This window comes from Chelonia mydas, chromosome 10 (genome assembly GCF_015237465.2).
Source record: "Chelonia mydas isolate rCheMyd1 chromosome 10, rCheMyd1.pri.v2, whole genome shotgun sequence".
Taxonomy (NCBI): Eukaryota; Metazoa; Chordata; order Testudines; family Cheloniidae; genus Chelonia; species Chelonia mydas.
Genome location: NC_051250.2, coordinates 31,217,538 through 31,237,853, shown reverse-complemented (window position 1 = coordinate 31,237,853; position 20,316 = coordinate 31,217,538). Strand labels below are relative to the sequence as shown.

The window sequence follows — 20,316 nt, the reverse complement described above, 5'->3', positions numbered from 1 at the left end:
TCTTCTCTTTGGGTAGGCTGGGTTCAGATGGTCTGGGCTGTTTCCTAGAAGAGCTTGGGTTCAGCTGCTATCTTCCTGTGCTGGGAGCCCTTTTTGTGACCATTGATCTCTGATAACAGCTGTGTGGTGGACTCAGGCATCTACAATTAAGGAACAAAATGCTACTAGGAGAACACTTACATAGTAAACATGCATTGCCGTTGAGAAATTTTAATTTAAATGTGGGGTGTATGTCTATAGATCCATTTCCAATAAAACACCGTAATTTATTGTAATGCAAAGCATTACATTAAAGTCTTCAGTTTGCTTTCAGAATTACAGGGTTTTGGGTTTGTTTTTGTTTTTTTAAGTATTCTGTCCTGTAGAAGATCTAAAGTGCCTGGAACTTTGCTATCAAGTTGACCAACTAGAACTGTACACTGATTCTGTAGGTTTAAACTACAGGGCATATTCTTATACATGTTCCAGTAAATGTTTTCCAAAATACATGCTGTGCTGGATTCTTAAATCTTTGGTCATTGCTCTTAGCCTGAGTGCAGTCAAAGTTTAATAGTTCTTTCATAGATTTTTAAGGCCAGATCATGTGAGCACAGGCCATAAATTTTCACCTGGAAATTACTGCATCAGGCCCATAACTTCTGGTATATTTAAGTTGACTGGATGATTGTTTTCAAAAGTGATGGAGAACTCACCAGCTCTCAAGGTAAATTGTTTCTAGGTCGCTTAATTACTCCCACCGTTTAAATTTATCTCTTAGATATGCCAAATAGATTGAGATTCTTAAGTCTCAATGCCAGGCACGTTTTCTAGACCTCAAATTGTTTTCTGAACCCTCTCCATATTGTCAATATCCCTTTTCCAGTGTGGACACCAGAACTGGACACAGTATCCAGTAATGGTTGCATCAATGCCATGTACAGAAGTAACTTACTTATTCCTAGTCAGTATTCACCTGCTTCTAGCAATAGATCTGCATTGTTGAGTCTAGAAGGGCATTGAGTCCTGACCTCTAGCCCCATCCCTCTAGCACCTACCACAGTCCGATACTTTCTGATTGCAAATGGTATTGGTCCTCAGTGGCTTTCCAAGAAAGTCTGGGCTAAAATCTGACTACTTTGGTCAAATTAATCTCCTTTCCGTAGTTACTCTTTCTTGTTGGCATTTGCACAGGAAACAGAATGTTAGTTGTTTAATTGATCTCAGGATTGGTGGCATTATGCTGAGGCCTCCAAGACTGTTTGTTTGAGATTTATTTTATCCCTTGGAGTTAAGGGTGATGCAACCCTATTTTATTAACTCTCTGTTCAGAAGTGTGTATAGTTTTCTCCTTTTTGCTGGAAGGGCCTGGACTGCAGTACATGCTAGGGTTGCTGTGACCGCAGCATGGGGAAGGCAGGGATTTCCTTGCTGGAATGCCTCAATCTATTTTGGAGCTGTGGGAATTCTTTGCCTGCTGTCACATTTGGAATAGGGACAAGTTCATCTTAGGGGTCAGCTTGTCTACACAAAAGCTTAGTTTGTTGCAAGCTGGGGTGTAAATCTACCTCACACTAGCCTGCTATGTACTAAACATCTGTGTGGACCCTGCTGCCACAGACTAGTGCACTTTGCTATACATCGGTTTCAAAGAGGGATAGATCAAAGTGTACAAGGGAACTTGTAGGCCACAGCAACTGGGTCCAGCTAGACCCTTAGTGCACTGTGTAGACAAGCTCTAGTTCACACCAGGGGGGTGTAAATTTCTAATGCACACCAGTATGTTGCTAACTGAAAGTTCTTCAAGTTATTGTCCCTATGGGTGCTGCACCACAGGATGTGCCCACACCATTTCGCTCTCCATCAGAGATTATAGTCAGCAGTGCCTGCGGTTCCAGGCCTGTGGTTCATCGTCAGCAGAGAGCCATTACTTATACCATGTTCTTCCCTTTTGGTTTTTCAGCTGCCCCAAGAGTCTTTACAAAGCTCCTCTCTGTCATCACAGCTCACTTGTGTCAACAGAGAATAAGTTTCCCCCTATCTGGACGATTGGCTCCTTAAGGGTCACTCCTTCCTGGAGGTCCAGTCAGTATCTAACAAGGCCTTGTTTCATTCCCTGGGCCTTCCTCTGAACATGGACGTGTCTACCCTAACTCTGGTACAGCGCATAGACTTTATCAGAGTCACTCTGGACTCCTCAACTGTCAGGGCTACCTACTTGCAGACAGGTTTGCCACGATGACGTACCTGTGAACAGGTTCACCACAGTCTCATATCCACCCTGCAGCAGCGCCCATAATCTAAAATGTACCTCCGAGAGTTTTCGACTCCCTCAGCTGGTGGAAGGATCCTCTCAAGGTCTGTGTGAAAGTTCTGTTTTTGAATCCACCCCTGCTGGCTAGCGGGGAGGCCCATCTCCAGGGTCCAAGGCAAATGGTCTCCCCCAGGAACATCCCTCCACATCAACATTCTTGAACTCAGGGCAGTTTGCCTCACATGTCAGTACTTTCTTCGCAACATCAAGGGCCTCTCAGTCAAGGTAATGTTGGACAACAGCGCGGTAATGTACTAGATAAATGGTTAAGGGGAAGCAAGATCCCAGTCCTTATGTACAGAACCACTGAAACTGTGGAGCTGGTACATATCCCATCTCATACACACCTCTGCGGTCTACTTGCCAGGCCTGCAAAACACTGCAACGGATTCCCTGAGCAGGCACTTCCACCAGGACCATGAGTGGGAACTCAGCAACTCAGTCTTTCAGAGTATTTACCAGTCCTGGGGCCTTCTGCAAGTGGATCTCTTTGCAACACCATCCAATGCAAAGTGCCAACACTTCTTCTTGAGGAAGGCATATGGTTGCTACTCCATAGGGGATGCTCTTGTAGTGCCATTGTGGCTGAGGCAAGTGGTGTGGTTCCTGGGTCTGCTTCACCTCTCCCTACTAACTCCTGTAGGCCTTCCTCTCACAGTGGATCTCCTGACACTGGACTTGGGCATAACCCATCCCAGTCTCTCATCTCTACACGTCAAGGCCTGGCTCCTTGATGGTTCCTGGACAAAGAATTGGGCAGCTCTCCTGGAGTTCAGTCTGTACTCTTGAACAGCAGGAAACCTGCCATGAGAAAACTGCAGAAGTGGCGGTGTTTGCACGTCTGGTGTACTCATTGATCTGTATCTGCCTCTGAATTTCTCCTCATGGATGATGTTGATTAACTTTTAGATTTAAAAACACAAGGTTGTCACTGAGCTCCATTAGGGTTCACTGGGCAGCAATTACAACCTTTCTTCCACCAGTGGAAGGTTTTATGGTCTTTGCTTACCCTACCATAGTCAGGTTCCTCAAGGGTTTGTTGTATCTATTTCCTCATGTCAAGGACTCCATGCCACCCTAGGATCTTCATCTGGTTCTCAGTGCTTTAAAGAACCCTCTGTTTGAACCCATGGGTAACTGCTTACTTCTCCACCTGTCCTTCAAGACTTTATTCCAGTTTAGCCATAACCTCAGCCAGAAAGGTAGGAGAGCTAGGGGCGCTCATGGCGATCCCTCTTTACACTACACTACCTTTTACCGTGAGAAGGTGACCTTATGCCCCTATCCTCATTCCCTGCCTCCCGGTCTCTTCAGAATTCCATATCAATCAGTATATTAGTCTACCAGTATTTTACCCCCCAAACGTCATTCCTCGAGGGAGGAGGCTGTCCTCCATTCTCTGGATGTGAGAAGGGCCCATGCCTTCCACCTCAACAGAATAAGACCTTCCAGGGTTTCCAACAGGCTTTTTATCTCCTTTGCCAAGAGAATGAAGGAGCAGCCAGTTTCCACTCAGACTACTGAAGTGGGTTTCTAGGTGCACTCGAGCTTGTTGCAAAGCTGCTGGAGTGTATCCCCGACCTTGAATGACTGCCCATTCCACCAGGGCCTGTTTCACCTCTTTAGCTCTTAAATTCATACTCACATTGTGGACATCTGCAGCAGCAACCTGGTTCTACAACCACGCGATTGCCAGGCACTGTGCTATCTTAGCTGCTTCCAGATAGCTTCACAAACCAGGTAGAATTAGTGGGGGAAGCAAAAGTGGATGGGAATCTGGGAGGCAGTGACCATGAGTTGGTTGAGTTCAGGATCCTGACGCAGGGAAGAAAGGTAAGCAGCAGGATACGGACCCTGGACTTCAGGAAAGCAGACTTTGACTCCCTCAGGGAACAGATGGCCAGGATCCCCTGGGGGACTAACATGAAGGGGAAGGGAGTCCAGGAGAGCTGGCTGTATTTCAAGGAATCCCTGTTGAGGTTACAGGGACAAACCATCCCGATGAGTCGAAAGAATAGTAAATATGGCAGGCGACCAGCTTGGCTTAATGGTGAAATCCTAGCGGATCTTAAACATAAAAAAGAAGCTTACAAGAAGTGGAAGGTTGGACATATGACCAGGGAAGAGTATAAAAATATTGCTCGGGCATGTAGGAAAGATATCAGGAGGGCCAAATCGCACCTGGAGCTGCAGCTAGCAAGAGATGTCAAGAGTAACAAGAAGGGTTTCTTCAGGTATGTTGGCAACAAGAAGAAAGCCAAGGAAAGTGTGGGCCCCTTACTGAATGAGGGAGGCAACCTAGTGACAGAGGATGTGGAAAAAGCTAATGTACTCAATGCTTTTTTTGCCTCTGTTTTCACTAACAAGGTCGGCTCCCAGACTGCTGTGCTGGGCATCACAAAATGGGGAAGAGATGGCCAGCCCTCTGTAGAGATAGAGGTGGTTAGGGACTATTTAGAAAAGCTGGACGTGCACAAGTCCATGGGGCCGGACGAATTGCATCCGAGAGTGCTGAAGGAATTGGCGGCTGTGATTGCAGAGCCCTTGGCCATTATCTTTGAAAACTCGTGGCGAACGGGGGAAGTCCCGGATGACTGGAAAAAGGCTAATGTAGTGCCCATCTTTAAAAAAGGGAAGAAGGAGGATCCTGGGAACTACAGGCCAGTCAGCTTCACCTCAGTCCCTGGAAAAATCATGGAGCAGGTCCTCAAAGAATCAATCCTGAAGCACTTAGAGGAGAGGAAAGCGATCAGGAACAGTCAGCATGGATTCACCAAGGGAAGGTCATGCCTGACTAATCTAATCGCCTTTTATGATGATTACTGGTTCTGTGGATGAAGGGAAAGCAGTGGATGTATTGTTTCTCGACTTTAGCAAAGCTTTTGACACGGTCTCCCACAGCATTCTTGTCAGCAAGTTAAGGAAGTATGGGCTGGATGAATGCACTATAAGGTGGGTAGAAAGCTGGCTAGATTGTCGGGCTCAACGGGTAGTGATCAATGGCTCCATGTCTAGTTGGCAGCCGGTGTCAAGTGGAGTGCCCCAGGGGTCGGTCCTGGGGCCAGTTTTGTTCAATATCTTCATAAATGATCTGGAGGATGGTGTGGATTGCACTCTCAGCAAATTTGCGGATGATACTAAACTGGGAGGAGTGGTAGATACGCTGGAGGGGAGGGATAGGATACAGAAGGACCTAGACAAATTGGAGGATTGGGCCAAAAGAAATCTGATGAGGTTCAATAAGGATAAGTGCAGGGTCCTGCACTTAGGATGGAAGAATCCAATGCACCGCTACAGACTAGGGACCGAATGGCTAGGCAGCAGTTCTGCGGAAAAGGACCTAGGGGTGACAGTAGACGAGAAGCTGGATATGAGTCAGCAGTGTGCCCTTGTTGCCAAGAAGGCCAATGGCATTTTGGGATGTATAAGTAGGGGCATAGCGAGCAGATCGAGGGACGTGATCGTTCCCCTCTATTCGACACTGGTGAGGCCTCATCTGGAGTACTGTGTCCAGTTTTGGGCCCCACACTACAAGAAGGATGTGGATAAATTGGAAAGAGTCCAGCGAAGGGCAACAAAAATGATTAGGGGTCTAGAGCACATGACTTATGAGGAGAGGCTGAGGGAGCTGGGATTGTTTAGTCTGCAGAAGAGAAGAACGAGGGGGGATTTGATAGCTGCTTTCAACTACCTGAAAGGGGGTTCCGAAGAGGATGGCTCTAGACTGTTCTCATTGGTAGCAGATGACAGAACGAGGAGTAATGGTCTCAAGTTGCAATGGGGGAGGTTTAGATTGGATATTAGGAAAAACTTTTTCACTAAGAGGGTGGTGAAACACTGGAATGCGTTACCTAGGGAGGTGGTAGAATCTCCTTCCTTAGAGGTTTTTAAGGTCAGGCTTGACAAAGCCCTGGCTGGGATGATTTAACTGGGACTTGGTCCTGCTTTGAGCAGGGGGTTGGACTAGATGACCTTCTGGGGTCCCTTCCAACCCTGATATTCTATGATTCTATATGCCCTTTGGTCATGCTGGCCTCAGAACTGTGCTGGATCTGCCTCCTCAGCTCCCGCCTCCATGTTGTTACTGCTTGGGAGTGGAGCACCCTGAGGGACAATAACTTAAAAAGGAGAAGTTACTTACCTGTACAGTAACTTGAGTACTTTGAGATGAATTGTCCCTATGAGTGCTTCGCCTCCCGCCTGCCTTCCACTCTGCTGCAGTCTTCTGGGCTACATAGTTGAGAAGGAACTGGAGTGGCAGCAGGTCTACATCTCCCTGTATACCCTCACACTGGAGCACAAGGATGTATGGTGCATAGGCACAGATCCATGGGCACTGCTGACTAAAATCTTCGCTCAAGAGTGCACAGGTATGTGCACATCATACAGTGGAGCACCCATAAGAACAAAACAGCTCAAAGAATGCATTATTGTGCTAGTAAATAACCTCTCTTTCCTTAGTGCATGTTAATGTAGTACTGTTTGAAATAGGATTACATTAATGTACACTAGGAAACTTTAATGCGCACTAGCAGGGTCCACATAGGCCAGTTAGTGTGCAACATGCTCATGTGCATTAGAATTTACACCCCTCTGATACAAACTAACATAGCATGTAGTCAGGCCCTTAGTGCATGGCAGGCTAGTGCAGCACAGACTTATACCCCAGCTTGTCATTAACTAAACGTGTGTAGACAAGTCTGAGTCTGTCAGAGTCTCAAGGTCAGCAACAGTTCAGTAACACTGCTTAAAGTTTGCCTTACATATCATGAATATTTGGTTTCTGGACAAACATACTAACTTAGTGGTCTGGAAAAAGGCATAGACTCTGTTTTATTGGCGATGTGCAACAAAATGCATTGGAATAGGGTTACAAGAACCCAGGGCAAGTTTTCAAGTGCTCAACCAAGTGCTAAGAAGAGACCCTGCCTCTATGTTTGAGCATTTCTTTAGTGCGCATCCCCACAGGGCCTTAGAGTACCTTGTGCGTGATCTCCCTCTTGCTTTTGAACTGTACTATGCTCTGAGTGCTTGCCTGAAATGCTAGCTTTTGCTTTGCAGACTCAGCTCATACAGATGGTGATATGGATGCTCCAGCATCGCCTTCTCATCCAGCTCCACACATATGTCTGTTTGATGGTGCCCCCGAATGAGGAGGATTTCCGAGCTCAAGATGAAGACATGCCCTTCACTGCCAGAGTTGGAGGCAGAAGTCTAAGCACTCCCAATGCTCTCAGCTTCGGCTCCCCAAGTATGAATACACTTCCTTTTCCCACTGTAAACAAGTCTGTATTTGCCTTTAGAGATTATCATAGGCCATATCTAGAGTAGGAGAGTAGGTAGTGTTTTATAATGTGATAGTCAATGTGCCTTAGCTAACATGATTTTAAACAGACTTTGCAGTAAGTCTAGGTAGGGCAAGTCATATTTAACAGTGTGTTAGCTGATGAAGGTCAGCCCTGGGCTGGAGAACCAAGAATTGGCGAACTTCTTGGCGGCCATTAAAGCTCTCTTATCAAATGCCTGCAGGACATTCTAGTCACCCAGTTCTTGATCAGCCTCTTCCTATCTGCTTAGTCCTGACCGTCTCTTTCCATTAATTCTGTCAAGAAGTCCTTTTAGGCATCCTTCCCAAGTGACCCAGGTGTTCTTCCAGATAGACAGCTGGTATCTCCATGGATGTCCATAATCAGAAACAGAATGAGGGAGTTTTAAACAAAGTGCTTGCGAGAAAACATGCTCCAAACAGCAGTGGAATCCTTGGGTTATAGTTGATGTCTTTAAGGAAACCCACACGGATACTGTGGCTGACAAATGTTTACAATTTCGCTTTCTTCTCGCTTGACTCCCCCAGCTCCTCCCATTGCCATGCTTTGAGGTGAGCTCTGGGACAGTGTTCTAACCAAAGCCAAAATGTGGTGCTGAAGTCCTAAATTGCTCAAAAACCTTGTCAAGGAAACTGAAGTGTGTCTGTTCAACTGTCTGTGTCCTGTGGTATTCCCAGAAGCATGGTTGTTAATTGTGGGGCATTCTGCAGGACATTATTTCTCTAAGGAAAATGAATTAGAGTTGAGGTCTTGGAGCCTAAAAATTGTTGTTGGCTCATGAGACTGAACCTATCCAGGAAACCTTTCCTATTGGTAAAATAAGCCTGAACTTGGTTCATTCTATCCAGCTTAATGCTGTGGCAGAGCATCCAGTTCTAACAGGGATGCATGATAGACCCACAAGAAATAGCTCATATTCTCAAAATTAGCTTCAGTCAGGCTACGTTGCACTGAGTAAAATACCAAGGAGTGTGTATGCACACATGCCAAGTTCTGTTTCCTTGGGAGAGTGAATGTCAGTAGTAAAGTCTTGGTGAGGGAGCCTTGTATTGTGTTACCTTTGTCGCAGAACCCCCGCATATTTGCTCTCAGCATCTAGTGCACCAGTTTGTGGAATCTCGCATATGTTTGCTCCAAAGCAGCCATGCCTTCTCCTGACAGTGTCTCCACTCTTCAGTTGAAAACTCAGCCTGGGTAAGGGGTTTTGTAATAATAAAAATCCATAAAACCAAAGGGAATTAAACCACAAAAGCTAGTTAAAGTAAGACCAAATGGCTGACAGCAAATTAAGGTCAAACTCAGATATTCACTCTTCACATTGGGTCTCTGCACAATGCATGCTGTGGGTTCACTGTCATACCTAGGCCTAGCCAGAAGAGCTAAAGGGGGCAACGGGGTTTAGTTTTGCATTTCCTTGTTCAGTAATTTTAAATGGGACTCATAACTGTCCTTTTAACCTGATGCTTTGAGGTTTAATTGATAAATTTTGAGTCCTTTAGTTTGTAAATCTTTTATGATTGCTTAGTGCCTTTTTATTTACCTGCTTAAAGGTAACTTGCAAATTAAAAGAATGGGTATTTGCCCCCATTTTATCTCTGTGCTGTGTAAAGAAGATCTGGATGGAAGGGATCTTTAAAGGGTTTGTTTTTTTTTAACCTTTTAAATACCAGGAATGTCTGGTCTGTCTTTGACATTTAGTATGGACTGGCTCTCAGTTGAAGGGGTTTCATAGATTCTTTGGGCAGATGGGACCATTTGTGATTATCTAGTCTGACCTCCTGTATCGCACTGGTCATAGAGCTTCTCTAAAATAATTCCCAGAGCAGATCGTTTAGAAAAACATCCCCTCTTTATTTTAAAATTGTCAGTGATGGAGAATCTACCACAACCCCTGATAAAATGTTCCAATGGTTAAATATTCTCACCGTAAAAAAAATTGTGTTCTTTCCCGTCTGAATTTGTCTAGCTTCAGCTTCCAGCCATTGGATTGTGTTATAGCTTTCTCTGGGTAGGGATAATGGATCTTATCAAAAAGGACTTTCCTCAAGTGTTGGAGTTAAATACGTGTTAAACTTAACACAAAGCAGATATTTAAACAGTCTGAATTAATATAGTTTCTTAGGTTTCACTTACATGGCTTGTTTAATGCCATTATCCTGGTTCTCCAGTTGTCAATAGCCATCTGGGAAAAACAAGAGGCTACAAGTGAATTTTTACTGTGGGGGTAGGAGGAAGTTTTGAGGCCGCCTTTGACCCCTTTTTTCCCCTTTATAATGGTGGATAAACTCACAATTTTTCTTTCCTTTGCTAGGTATCTTTAAGGACAGTCATATAGAACTGTTGTATTTACAACTCCTCCCAGCAGATAGTTCTGTGATTGCAGCATAGCTTCCTTACATTCTCTTCTACCTACCCTCCCAACTGCTCTACTTTTCTCATTGCCGCTTCATGTTGTTTAAACTAGAGCTGTCTGGGCATTTTCTGCCCAAGTTTTTCAGGGAAAAGATGGTTTTTCCAGAGTTGAATTTTCCACAGGAGAAATGTTTGTTTCTATTTTCCACCGGGGACAATCAAAACAAAATGTTTCAGCTCTGTTTGACATTAATCTGTGTCTGCCTGAGCCATCACAGTGCCCCCTGAGTAGTTCACATACCTCATGTCCCCAAATCTCCTTATGGACTGATCTCTGCATCATGATCATGGGAGGCTTAGTCTGGGGCCTGGAAGCCTGGCCAAGAGAGGAAAATGGGGGCATGAGGCACTAGCTCTGGGGTTTTCCCAGTGCTAAAGAAGGAATGCAAACCCTGTCCCAGCAGTTCCCATTCGTAACTTCCCAATGCCAGTGCCTGCACTGTTCATTATTTGTAGTCTCATGTATTTATTTCCCACTCCTCCACATGTTGTGGTTTCATCTTCTTTGCTATGCATCACCAGTTTATAAAGCTCATTAGATACGTTGTTTCTGGTTCTGTATTTAATCACTCTCCCAGTCATATCAGATGGTAAGAATGGCTCTACTGGGTCAGACCAATGGTCCATCTAGCCTAGTATCCTGTTTTCTGACAGTGGGGAGTGCTAGGTGCTTCAGAGGAATGAACAGAACAGGGCAATTATAGATTGATCCATCCTCTGTCATCTAGTCCCAGCTTTTGTTAGCCAGAGGTGCAGGGATACCTGCAGCTTGGGGTGACGTCCCTGACCATCTTGGCTAATAGCCATTCCTCCGTGAACTTCTCTTTATTTTTATTTTTTTTAAGCCCAATTACACTTCTGGTCTTCACAATATCCCCAGGCAACAAGTTCCATAGGCTGACTGTATGTTGTGTGAAGGATTTCCTTACATTTGTTTTAAAACTGCTGCCTGTTAATTTTATCACATGACCTCTGGTTCTTGTGTTGTGTGAAGGAGTAAATAACACTTTCCTATCACATTCTCCACATCATTCATGGGTTTGTAGACTTCTCTCATATCCCCCTTTAGAGCATACCATTATTCCCAGAAACTGAAACTTACCTCCTAGGCAGCACGCCTTGGATGCACTTCCAAGGAGTCCACCCACCCTAGGAAATGTGCAGATAGCTGTGCAGTCCCCATTTTCAAGAAAATCCTTATGTCCCAATAATATTTTGTATGTTGCCCCAAATTACCCATCACTTGTCTACAAACCCAACAAATTCTGCCAAGAGAACCAAATTCCCTGTCCTCATCTAATTGCTTGCAGGCAGTTCCCATGTCATGTTTCCGTGCCCCCTTTCTTTGCTATACTAAGCTGATGGGTTTGCTTGGAAGGAACCTGCTAGTTTGCACTCTTCACAGCATCATATTATTTCCGATTTTACAGCCAGTAGTGATGATATGACTCTCACAAGCCCTAGTATGGATAATTCCAGTGCTGAGCTGATACCTGGTGGTGACTCCCCATTGAATAAACGGATGACCGAGAACCTACTAGCGAGCTTATCTGAACATGAGCGGGAAGCTATCCTCAATGTCCCTGCTGCACAGAATCCAGAGGATCTCCGCATGTTTGCAAGGTAGGGAGAATGTAACCTCCCTTCTCATTCCCCCTTTGCAATTAATCTCTGCATTAGCACTGTAGGTAGGGTGTGGTGAGGGTGCATCTTGGAAGATTACATTTCTGGCTCTTATTCCCACAGTGACCTCTTCACCAGTGCTTGTTGGTGTCTGACACTAGCTGTTGGCCAGGTTTTTAATTAGTGCCCTAAGAATATTTTGTTAATAAGCTCTGGATGTACATAAAGGCTCTGAGACCCTCTGATGGGTAGTGCATTCTCAGCTCTGACTGCCCACCAGTTGTCTTGTGTGGTTCTGAGAGTGTCTCACTCTTGAGAACACAAAATTGAATTTGCATAACCTGAAAACAAGCTCAAAGCAGAGGCCCTGGTGTGTGCATGTGCATGGTGTAGTTACAGGCCTGTTAGCATTTCCAGAGATCTGTAAGTAATGGTTTTTAAAAGCATTTGAAAATATAGTGGCATCACAGGAATTTAGCGTTCACCGGGTTTCATACTTGTGGAGAAAAGAATGGCGCAGGGAAGTGTCACAGCTTCTTACACATTCCAGATCACCCAGTCATTCCCTGACTAGATCTCCCCTGGCATGTGTGGCTAGGAGAGTAATACTCAAGTATCCCAAGGAGACCACTGTGGGAATAAAATAGTTGCTTTCCATGCTGCAGAGTTCTCTGCAACTGGACCAGTGGAGATTATGGATGTTTTGTAGGGAATTCCTGAAGCCTGCAGATGTAGTTACTGTCCTGCACTAAAGTATGCCTCTGCTGCTCCTTTTGTGTAACTGGGAGATGGCAGCATCGCACCGATTCAGAGGATGTGGATTCTCTGAGATGTCCACTCAGATGGAAATACCTTGGCTATTTGAGAACTCTGTCCCCCTCAGTGGCTAGATGTCTGCAAAACCTACGCCAAAAAATAAAATAAATAAATAGTCTTCTGATAAAATACTTTTTTGAAAATTCTGTGAAATTCAGTCTGGACTATTATTCTAATCTCATTAAATAAAGCTTCTAAACCTATCATTCTTATAATGAAACCCGTTTATCTTTCTGGTTGTCCATCTAGAACCCGTTTGGCCTGCTGAACTGGTTGGGAGGGGCGGGGGGAAGGGCGGGGGGACAGCTCTTGGAAAGCTCATGATTTGCAGATGCCAAAAGCGACTTTGGTTTCTTCAGGAAGTCAGATAGTGTGACTAACAGGTCACGCAGATGTCTGAGGAGGAGGAGAGTTTGGTTATATTTCGCAGTTTGCTTGTACATCAGATTCCTTAGCAAAGCAATTGATAGCAGTAAATGGAGTTTCCATTTTTCCTTCCATTATCAATATGGGCAGAAACAGACAATTTTATATCCCAGAATAACCATTCCTAAATCATTGCTGAGGAGATAAGGTACAGCAGACATGCTTTCTCAACTGTCTGGAAGCTGAAGTGTAAAAATATGACTTGTCCTGCAGAATGATCACAACTGTCATGTGATTTACTGTTTACACACAGTGAGTCTGTAAATGACATCACTCAGAGTTCTTTGTTGTTCAGTTCCCTTCTTCCAATTGCAAATCAGGAGACCAAAATGATCCTTATGTGATTCCCTGTGCACAATTCTGTACCCACCATTGAATGCATAAATACAGGACATTAGAGAGAAGCTGAGGCAGTGAGCAAAGCAATCCTTTCGTTTACTCCACACATGCTTCCTCTTTCAGGGGTCTTGGATCAGCTCTACTTTTCACTTAACTTTTAACTGTGGGTGGTCCATGATGATGAGTCTTATGCTGTGGGAAACAGAACTCTGCTGTATTTGTCAGTATCCCAGCATGAGCTCCTACTGTAATTGAATAGTTAGTAGCATACTAAATATACTGTAACTGCCCTCCTGAGAATAGTTCAGTGTGCATACAAAGGGAGTGCCTATTTTTAGAAGAGCAATAAAATTGGTCCTGATACAAATTTCCTGTGACAATTGTCTCTGAACTACTTGCTGCTGTCTGCTTAATACATCACAGAATTTGTCTGTCTGTTACTATGTGCAGCCAGTACTTGGATTTCTCTAGTGAAGGCAGACACCTTAAACAGAATGTGGAATAACATAGCTTGACAGAGGTTAACCACATGGGCGTTGGATGAGGACTCAAATCCAAATTCTTTTCCTAAGTATTGAGTGGGTGAGAGATGGAAAGTTATTTCAAGAGTAAAGTTGAGATACAGAGGAGCTTTTGTAAAAAGAAAAGGAGTACTTGTGGCACCTTAGAGACTAACCAGTTTATTTGAGCATGAGCTTTCGTGAGCTACAGCTCACTTCATCGGATGCATAGCATATCGTGGAAACTGCAGAAGACATTATATACACACAGAGACCATGAAACAAAACTTCCTCCCACCTCACTCCCCCGCTGGCAACAGCTTATCTAAAGTGATCCTCAAGTAGAGCCATTTCCAGCACAAATCCAGGTTTTCTCACCCTTCCCCCCCCCCCCCCCCCCCACACACACACAAACTCACTCTCCTGCTGGCAACAGCCCATCCCCCTTTGAAACCCCTCTTTATAATGCGCATGATAATCAAGGTGGGTCACCTCCAGCACTAATCCAGGTTTTCTCACCCCCCCCCCCCCCCCCCCTTTTCCAAAAACCACACACACAAACTCATTCTCCTGCTGGCAACAGCTCATCTTACAATGTGCACAGCAATAATCCAAGTTTAACCAGAACGTCTTGGGGGGGGTTTTGCAGGAAAAAAACAAGGGGAGACAGGCTACCTTGCATAATGACTTAGCCACTCCCAGTCTCTATTCAAGCCCAAATTAATAGTATCCAATTTGCAAATGAATTCCAATTCAGCAGTTTCTCGCTGGAGTCTGGATTTGAAGTTTTTTTGCTTTAAGATAGCGACCCTCATGTCTGTGATTGCGTGACCAGAGAGATTGAAGTGTTCTCCGACTGGTTTATGAATGTTATAATTCTTGACATCTGATTTGTGTCCATTTATTCTTTTACGTAGAGACTGTCCAGTTTGACCAATGTACATGGCAGAGGGGCATTGCTGGCACATGATGGCATATATCACATTGGTGGATGTGCAGGTGAACGAGCCTCTGATAGTGTGGCTGATGTTGTTAGGCCCTGTGATGGTGTCCCCTGAATAGATATGTGGGCACAGTTGGCAACGGGCTTTGTTGCAAGGATAGGTTCCTGGGCTAGTGGTTCTGTTGTGTGGTATGTGGTTGTTGGTGAGTATTCGCTTCAGGTTGGGGGGCTGTCTGTAGGCAAGGACTGGCCTTTCTCCCAAGATTTGTGAGAGTGTTGGGTCATCCTTCAGGATAGGTTGTAGATCCTTAATAATGCGTTGGAGGGGTTTTAGTTGGGGGCTGAAGGTGACGGCTAGTGGAGTTCTGTTATTTTCTTTGTTAGGCCTGTCCTGTAGTAGGTGACTTCTGGGAACTCTTCTGGCTTTTCTTGATCTAGGTCTGTAATGTATTAGGCACGAACATTCTTTCCTTGAACATCAGGTAGTGCTTTCTAAGCCAGATTAATGCTTTACTGTCAGTTCACTGCCTCTAGCAAGCCACTTGGCAGAGTCATTTCCAAGAGCTCTGCTCTCTAGAATGGAGAGATGGGGAGAGGAGGTGAAACCCTGTTTGCTATGCTGAAATTCTGTTCTATTATTTATACACCACCATAAATGTACAGCTGTTTAGAGACAAAAGACAAGTTTGCTGCCCCAGGAACTTCCAGCCTAGGTTCTATATGGGCCCCATAAATGTACTCAGTGATTTACAAAGCCAGGACAGGAGGGTCTTGTCTGCATTGAGTTTTTGGCCATGAATGTAGCTGCACTGGTACAAACCCCTGTGTGCTGCAGTGATGAAACCTGTGCTAGGGACTGGTGCAGCCTAGCCTGCTTTCAAACTGGATTATGCTGCACTGGTGCAAATTGCTGTTTACTCTGGTGCACTGACTGCACTAGGGGCTTGCATCTGAGCAAGGCAGAGCTGATGCTGGTGGGCAAAGGGAAGTACTTTTTAAGAGCTTGCAGCCATAGTGAAATCTCCATTGGTTGAAGATACACACCCACAATTGGTCAATTCAGTCCATAGTTTAAGAGAACTCTTGGATTCCTCACTAATGCTGAACTCTCACATGGCAGCATTCACTAACAACACTTTCTACCATCTCCATTTGACCAGCAACTCTGTCCCACCCTGGCAAACAAAGACCTGGCCTAATTATTCATGTTGTCTTCACCTCTTGACTGGATTACAACAATGCAGTATACCTGCACATGAAGTCTTCAGCACTTAAGAAACGAACTAGTTTAGAATGCTGCAGCACATCTCCTCAGCAACACAGGCTACCGTGAACATATCAGACTTGTCCTCCATTCCCTACACTGCTTCCCAAAGAATTTCTATAAAGTTCAATGTCTTGGTCCTTATCTTCAAAGCTCTGTGGCCTGGGTCCAGTGTGTCTAAAACACTGTCTAAAGCTCTGGGATGAAGACCCTGTCAGCAACTCAGTTCCTCTGTGTGACGGGGTCAAGACTCACCAGCGCTAGCGCCTCCCGCTGGTTGCTCCAGGAATTAGCTCTATCCAGTCATGGAGCACCCTCTGCGCGTGGGTGTCTTGCCCATCATCTGCTCTACTGCCTTGGGGTCCCGCGATGCTCTCTGCTTGGCAGCATCCACTTCAGGACACTGCCCTCTGGCAGTGCCCACTACTCCAGTCTCACCCCCTTTGGCCATGGAGGGTGTTATCAGCAGTCTTCCATCTGCACCTACCCTCCTGGCCAACTGCAGCCCCAAAGTCTAGCCTCTTTGCCACAGGCTGTGGCCGGCCCCTGAATCAGGCCACACTCCTCCATAGCCTGGTGCAGTACAAAGGGGAAGGGGGGGACCCAGGCCCACCCGCTACTCTGGGTCCCAACCCAGGGACCCTCTAGTGGCAGCCTCTCTGCTCTCCTTCTCTCCCCTTGTCAGACTGTCATCCCTGGGCCACTTCCCATTTGACCCCTTGCACCTTCTCGGCCCTTGTTAACATGGGCCGCAGCCCGGCAGGTAACTGGGCCGGAATTCTCCTCTGCACCCCACCTGAGTCTGCCCAGCACTGCTCTGTCTTAAGGTGCTCGCTCCCTAGCTCAGCAGCCAGTCCTCCTCCCTTGCTAGTCAGGGAGAGACTCCCTGTTCTTTGCTAGGCAGCCTTTTTATAGGGCCCATTTCGTCCCTGATTGGCTGCCTCTCTTCTCCTCCCTGATTGGCCCTCCACAGGCCTTTGCTGATTGGCTGCCAGTCTGTGCAGCCTCAAAGGCCTGTTCAAGCCCTTTTTTCTCATGGGGTGGGACAGGTGCCCCACCACATTCTGGCACAATGGAACTCTCAATAGTAAGAGTGAAACTTTGTGCAGGAGAAAGTTTTCTCCAGGAGTGGTCCAAGATTGTGGAATAAATTCCCCCCAGGAACTAAGGATAATCACAAACCTCATCATGTTCTGCTCCATTTCTTTGACTTTGCCTTCTGTAATATAAACACATAGCTACCTTACCAAAACAAGACCCTCCACTGCATACTGTTCTTCTTCTGGGGAGAGGGTGAAAGAACAAATGTGACAGATGTGTAGCCACATTGCTGAATGCTCTACTGGAAGGCGTTCAAATACTCTGTTTAATCACTTCCCTCTTCTCTAGGAAAGGCTGCAACATGCTTTGGCAGGTGTGAGCTGTTGGCAGGTACATGTATAGGAATCTGAGAGTTCTAGGCTCTGAATGTGTGTGGATTCAACACTAGGAGTGCTACGTACTTACATATGGAAATAAAGAACAATGAGGAAATTAAAATAGAACCTACAATCAGCTGAGTTTTGCAGGGTAGATGAGGGCAGCAAAAAGGAGAATGACTGACTAAAAATCAGTACACAGTACCTTTCTCAGAATTTAAGCCAGAAAGGACCATTATCATAATCTTGTCTGACTTCTTACGTAACAAGCCAGCATTTCAACCAGTGAAGCCCAGAATTTACGGTTGAGCTAGAGCATATTTTTTGGAAAGAGTCATCCAGTCTTGATTTAAAAAACATCAAGTGATGGAGAATCCATCACATCCTTTGGTAATTTGTTCCAATGGCTGGTTACCCTCATTGCTAAAAATTCACACCTTATATCCAGTTTGAATTTGTGTAGCTTCAGCTTCCAGCCATTGGATCTTGTTCTGCCTTTTTTTTGCTAGAATAGAGTCCTCTAGTTTCAGAAATCTTTTTGCTGTGTACGTACTTATAGACTGTGATCTAGTCACTTCTTTCCCCCTCTCTTTGGCAAGCTAAACAAATGGAGCTGCTTAAATCTCTCACTGTCAGGTATGTTTTCTAGACTTCAAATCAGTCTTGGGGCTTTTTCTTTAAACCCTTTCCCATGTTTCCACATTCTTTTTAAAATGTGGACACAGAACTGGGCACAGTATCCAGCAGAGGTCTCCCCAATGTTGCATACAGTGGTAATACCACCTCCCTACTTTTACTTGATATTCCTGTTTTTATATCCAGGGATCACATTTGCTGTCTTAGCTGCAGCATCACATTACACTGCGTGGAGTTTGGTTTCCATCATAACTCTTTAATCCTTTCCAGGATACATTACTCCATCTTATAAGTGTGTCCTGCATTCTTTGTTCATAAATGTAGGACCCTGCTCTGTATCTGTGACTTCTTGTTCTCATTATTTACCATCTGAGCAATCTTTTCATCATCTGCAAACTTCATCAGCAATTGGTTTTATATTTTCTTTCAGTTCATTGATAAAAATAATGAATAGCAATAGACTGAGAGGTGATCCCTGAAGGACCCCCCCCAAAACCACCCCCCTTGGGTGATTCCCCAGAATATGAGCTATATTGATTTTTATATCATACTAATGTTTTAATAAGAATATTGTGAAGTATTCAGACTCCTTACAGAACTCCAAATATATTATGTCAGTAATTACCTTTATCAACCAAACTTTAATTTCATCAAACAACATTAGGTTTGACATTTTTTTCCCATAAAACAATGTTGATTGGTATTAATTATGCTCCATTTTAGCTATTTTTTAATTTTTCTTTCTTTCCCTAAGAATAACATCAGGCTAACAAACCTTTAAATTACCTGGGTTATCCTGTTTGTTTTTCAATACCAGAATAACATCAGCTTCTCTTCAGTCCTCTGGAACTTCCCCATTATTCCAAGATTTATTAAATATTAACATCAACTGTCCAAAAAGCTCTTTGGCTAATTCTTTTAAAACTCTTTCTGATATGACTTATTTGGACTTGCTGATTTATAAAAAATATTTAACTTTAGTTGATACTGTTTAACATCCTCCTTAATTACTTTTGGAATGGAAAGTATTTCGTCATTATCGGATATGAAAACATCATCCAATTGCAAAAAAGACACATGTCATTCTGGGATGTATTAACAGAAGTGTCGTATGTAAGACACGGGAAATAATTGTTGTATTCTCTTCTGCACTGATGAGGCCTTAGCTGAAGTAGTGTGTCCAGTTTTGGATGCCACACTTTCAGAAGTATGTGAACAAATTGGAGAGAGTACAGGGGAGAGCAACAAAAATAAGTAGTTTAGAAAGTATGAGGAAAGGTTTCAGTCTAGAGAAGAGAAGGCTGAGGGGAGAACATAAGTCTTCAAATATGTAGAAGGTTGTTAAAGAGGATGGTGATCAGTTGTTCTCCATGTCCACTGAGGGTTGGACTAGAAATAATCAACTTAGTTTGCAGCAAGGGAGATTTAGGTTGGTTATTAGGAAAAGCTTTCTAACTCTAAGGAGTTGAGCACTGGAACAAGCTACCTAGAGAGGCTGTGGAATCCCCATCATTGGAGGTTTTAAAGAACAGGTTAGACAAATATCTGTCAGGGATGGTCTAGGTTTGCTTAATCCAGCCTCAGTGTGGGGGGCAGGGAGGAGAGGAGAGGAATGGACAAGATGGCCTCTTGAGGTCCCTTCCAGCCCTGCCTTTCCATGATTCTTTCCAAATGCAGAATTAACATGTGTATTGAACATTCCTGCTTGGCTGCATCATTGACAATCCCGTCATAATCACTTGTTCCCAAAAAGCTATTTTAAATATACTGATGGGAATACTGCTCTCTGCAGTAAGCAGTCTTGCACTGGCAGGAGACGGGGAGGAAGTAGAATACATAATTTAATAAGTTGTCTATTTTTTTACTACTTTGATGCCAGTAAGGAGTGATTCCAAACCACAGTGGAGAAAGTTAATGCAAAGGGCTCTGCCGCGATTAGACATAGTGAAGTTCAGCTTGGAAGCATGTACTAGCAGTGGTGGGGGGAAATAATTGGAAGCTCATGCAGGCAGAGGGAGGGAGAAATATTGGAGTAGTGATACTGGATGAAGCTTATGCCACACCATCTGAGCAAGTTGGCTCTACAGTTAGGACTTGTTTAAATTGAGCCTTAAAAATACCCAAGACCAATAAACATGTTACCATGGTTTTTAAAAAATGTCAAGGGAACAGTATTTTTTAACAAATTAAAAAATTTGTTTGGGGTGCTGTGCTAGCACCCCAGACACTGCAGTACCGGCCAGCACCTCAGACCCTGAAAGTGAAATTGACTCATCTAGTTTCATTGCCCGACAAGAAAGAATGCAAAAAGTGATTGCAGAG

At 44.5% G+C, this 20,316-nt stretch overlaps 1 protein-coding gene across 24 annotated transcripts in view; it reads left to right on the top strand.

Moving 5' to 3' along the window:
• The window catches only part of NPRL3 (NPR3 like, GATOR1 complex subunit), a 101,697-nt gene that overhangs the window by 77,366 nt on the left and 4,015 nt on the right, over positions 1–20,316 (top strand). For 19 of the 24 annotated variants that reach the window (XM_037911151.2, XM_037911150.2, XM_043524411.1 and 16 more), the window contains 2 exons: positions 7,352–7,541; positions 11,460–11,652. In XM_037911151.2, coding sequence (XP_037767079.1) covers positions 7,352–7,541; positions 11,460–11,652 — 383 coding nt within the window. Of the gene's footprint in view, positions 1–7,351; positions 7,542–11,459; positions 11,653–12,317; positions 12,667–20,316 lie in introns of those variants that run through there. The other 5 variants (XM_037911148.2, XM_043524420.1, XM_043524416.1 and 2 more) reach the window with 4 other exon arrangements.